At 48.3% G+C, this 3657-nt stretch overlaps 1 protein-coding gene across 11 annotated transcripts in view; it reads left to right on the top strand.

The window, feature by feature from the left end:
* Positions 1–573: 573 nt before the first annotated feature.
* Positions 574–3657, top strand: part of NEO1 (neogenin 1) — a 144803-nt gene continuing 141719 nt past the window's right edge. For 8 of the 11 annotated variants that reach the window (XM_018552792.1, XM_018552791.1, XM_018552789.1 and 5 more), the window contains exon 1: positions 575–1003. In XM_018552792.1, coding sequence (XP_018408294.1) covers positions 892–1003 — 112 coding nt within the window. In that variant the 5' untranslated portion in view covers positions 575–891. Of the gene's footprint in view, positions 1004–3657 lie in introns of all 11 variants that reach the window. The other 3 variants (XM_018552790.1, XM_018552783.1, XM_018552782.1) reach the window with 1 other exon arrangement.

Genomic DNA, 3657 nt, shown 5'->3' with positions numbered 1-3657 from the left:
CTAAAAGCCCCCCCCCCCCCTTCAATTCAAGCTTGCAATGTCATCATTAATGGTACCCCAAACTCCAGGAAAATGTCCGGTAAAATGTGCGTCAATGCAGGAAAAACACTGGAAGCTTCGCAGTGAAAATGATGCATGAGCTTTATGCCGCGAGTGCAAATGGGCTACGCGCAGCACAAATCACGCAAATGTGACGCACACTCTTGGCACGCCAAGGTGTGAATGGGGCCTAAGTGATACTTTTATATCTCCATCAATAAATATATTTTCAGAACATTTTATTTTATTATTATGAGACCACATAGAGAAACAAAACAAGTTTTCTGGGTAGCTGGCCGTAATACGTTCGAATTATGAGAACAGCAAGCCATAGATGAACTTTGGCGTGCTAACCCTTATATCAGAAAGTGCTCTCAGACGTTTCCCCGCTGATCCTGAGCCCATTCCACCCGATGGTGGGGCGCCATGCCCTCTCCCGTCTCTCTACAGTCTACACACTACTACCGGCGGCGAGCCCCCTCTCCCCATACACTCACTGCGGGAGACCAGGCTGGTGACGTCACCGGCAAGCTATGGAGGGGCGGGGCCGTCTCTTTGAAGTTCCTCGGTGCACGCGACTCCAAAGGGCGTATCTGTAGTACAGTTCGTAACTGGGAGATGGGGGGCGGGGGTGCGCGCTCCAGGTAGCGGTGGGCGTGGCCTGCAGCGCGCCGCCCCGTGTGATGCGGCTTCGGGGTCGCGCCGGGTTCCGGGAGCGCGCAGTGTGCTCGGGTCTCTGCTTTGCGCCGCGGTCAGTCTGGGCTGCAGTCAGTGAGAAAGTGAGAGCCGAGGTTGTAGTGTGGTTCCTCTTCCAGGGATGCTGAGGAGCAGGACTCGGTGAGGAGGTGCGGGATGGCGGCTTGGGGCCCCCCGAGGTCGCCTGTCCGTATGACCCGGGGGCTGCTCGCGGTCTCCATCCTTCTCATCTTCGGGCAGGAGCCAGCTGGAGCCGTAAAGACTGCAGGTAAGGAGTGAGGGAGAAGGGGCCCGACGAGCCGCAGAGGGAGGAGGGGAGGGGGGACAGTGATTGGAGGACAGGACGGGGCACAATACAGTCCGGGCTGTACGATCGCTGAGGAGCCAATGTGACCTGACCGCAAATGTCACCGCTGTGTACGGGGGTGGGGGTGTAATACAAAGAGAGCTCAGACATTGCTGGGGGGTCACCATCCTCCTGGGCTGCCATTTGTTTCTGTTGCAGTGATTTAATGCAGAAGCTTCCCGTGCTCAGAAATGTGAATCCCCCAACCAGTCATTATGGGGGGGTTGTAGTTTCATATCAATCAGATTCTGTCTTGTGGCCCTTGAGGATGATGAGGAGGAGCATGCTGCAGGCTTTTGTGGCAGCTTGTTGCCAAGTTGCGTGGTGGTCTGCCCTGGGGGGCTGCGTGGCGGTCTGCCCACTGGTGAACCAGTGGTGTACACATTTTTTTATGGAAATTCAGGCACCAGTCTGTCACATAGTGTAGATTGCAGGATATTATATTAGCCAGCTGTACATTTTTTTTAGGGAGCTTTGGCTACCTGGGTCCTTGGATTTGTCCAGCCCTGGGGTAGACTGCCACGATGTGGGGTAGACCAGTGGTGGACAAATTAATATGGAATTCAGGAGCCAGCACGATTTATTTAAGGCCCCGTTCACACCAGGGCGATTTGGTTTGTGCAGAATTTGTTCACGCTGAACCACTGACAAAAACAGTCGCAAACGTTGCTATGGGGGACCGTTCATGCAATCGCTCTGCTCTGCTCGATCCGAACCACATGCCGCCCAAAATCCTCCCTGAGCTACTTTTTTTGCACTGTTCAGCGCATTTTTGGGCGTCTTTAATTGTGTTTGAGTGCTGAAAGGCGACTAAAAATGCCCTTTCAAAAATTGCGTGGAAACAGTGCTGAAACGGTTCCGCCCTGATGTGAATAGGGCCTAAGGAGGCAGCTTCACTGACAACAACTGGAGAAAAGCTGGAAAGTTAGGTGTCAGCTGTAAATTTGAAGGAGATTTGCCAAGCCCAGTGGTAGGCGGCCTTACAATGCTGTATGGTGGACTGCCACCATGATGCCGCCTGTTTGCCAGCTTTGTAGTGTTTGATTGTGTTGGGTGTCAAAGTATGTGTATATGTGGCCCCAGCTACTAAATGGCTCTACGGTTTCATTGTGTGTTTTGTATCATTTTGCATGTTTTCCGATTGATCGATCACAGTTCTTGACATTTTTACTTTAGATCCTGTTCATACCTGTGCGATTTTGAAGTGCTTCAGCTGTTGTGCGATAATGCACAACTTGGAATCTTTTTATCTATGGAGCCCCTTTTGTGTGTCTTGGAAAATGGTGCAGGGGTTTTTTTTTGTGCAACACAGTTTAGCCCCATAGACTTCATTGGCAGTTGAGGGAAACGCATGTGACATGCGGTTTATTGAATTTTAGCATACAGCCACAAATCCCACCCCCTAGCAACCTCGACTTTATTTGACTTTCATTGGCTAAACAAACAAAAACCAAAGATGGTGTTAACACACACACACACACACACACACACACACACACACACACACACACACACTCCTACCCCGCGTGTGCAACCTCGACTTTATTTGACTTTCATTGGCTAAACAAACAAAAACCAAAGATGGTGGTTACACACACACACACACACACACACACACACACACACACACACACACACACGATTCTCCTGGTCGTCTGCTTTATGTTCTCTCATAAGTGCAGACCTTCCTGTAGGTTTATCATCTGACTCACACTCCAGACTCTTGTGCATGTTGTGTACTGTTTTTTTCACTTGTGTTCTGCATACATATGTAGACAATTATCCTTCCTTCAGGTTTGTAAGCAGATTGTCGGATCTGAACACACAGCTGGAAATGCCGTGTATGTTAACAATTCATATTTGTTTACCAAGCGTTGCATCCTGTTTATTGTTTTCTGTTTCTACATGTCAGAGACATCATTTGGCAATGTATATGATGTTTTCCTGGCCATGTCGATGGATGTGTTTCTTTAGAGTGATCCTTAGTATTGTTTTCTTTCTTAGTGAGGATCTAAAGTTTGGAATCCAGCTGACCTGAAATGTTGAATGATTGTAGCTGGCGATGGATGATGATGATGATTCTCTTCCGGACTTCCTTAGGGCTCTGTACATAGAAGTACAAAGGAGATATTTGGAATGTGCTTTCTGTTGCTGAGTAGTCTTACATCTCGAGTGTGTACAGCTCGGATATTTGTTAATACATAATTACTCTTTCTAAATGCGAATGGTTTTCTTAAGGCACTGATGTGTAAATATTTTACTGAAGTACATGTTTAATTATTCATGCTACATTTTCATATTTGTGCAGTAATTTCTCCGATTTGCTGAGTTTCATCCTGGCATTCAAGAGCAAAATGGAACATCTTTTGGAGTTCTTCCCCCTCTGTATCATCAGCCTACATCTGCCTAGTAATTCAATCAAGAAATGTGTTGGGGGTGGGGGGTCTGAGTAGAAGACAACACAGAAGATTACAAGAGCACTGGGACCTGTCTGCAGTTCCATTCTCCTGAGGTCTTACTAGCTGTGATATGGCCTCAGTTTCAGCAAAGATTTTAGGATCAGACAGACCCGACCC

This window comes from Nanorana parkeri, unplaced genomic scaffold (genome assembly GCF_000935625.1).
Source record: "Nanorana parkeri isolate BGI_ZX_2015 unplaced genomic scaffold, ASM93562v1 scaffold97, whole genome shotgun sequence".
NCBI classification, from domain to species: Eukaryota; Metazoa; Chordata; class Amphibia; order Anura; family Dicroglossidae; genus Nanorana; species Nanorana parkeri.
The sequence above is the reverse complement of the archived record's forward strand: the minus strand, read 5'-3'. Positions and strand labels throughout refer to the sequence as shown.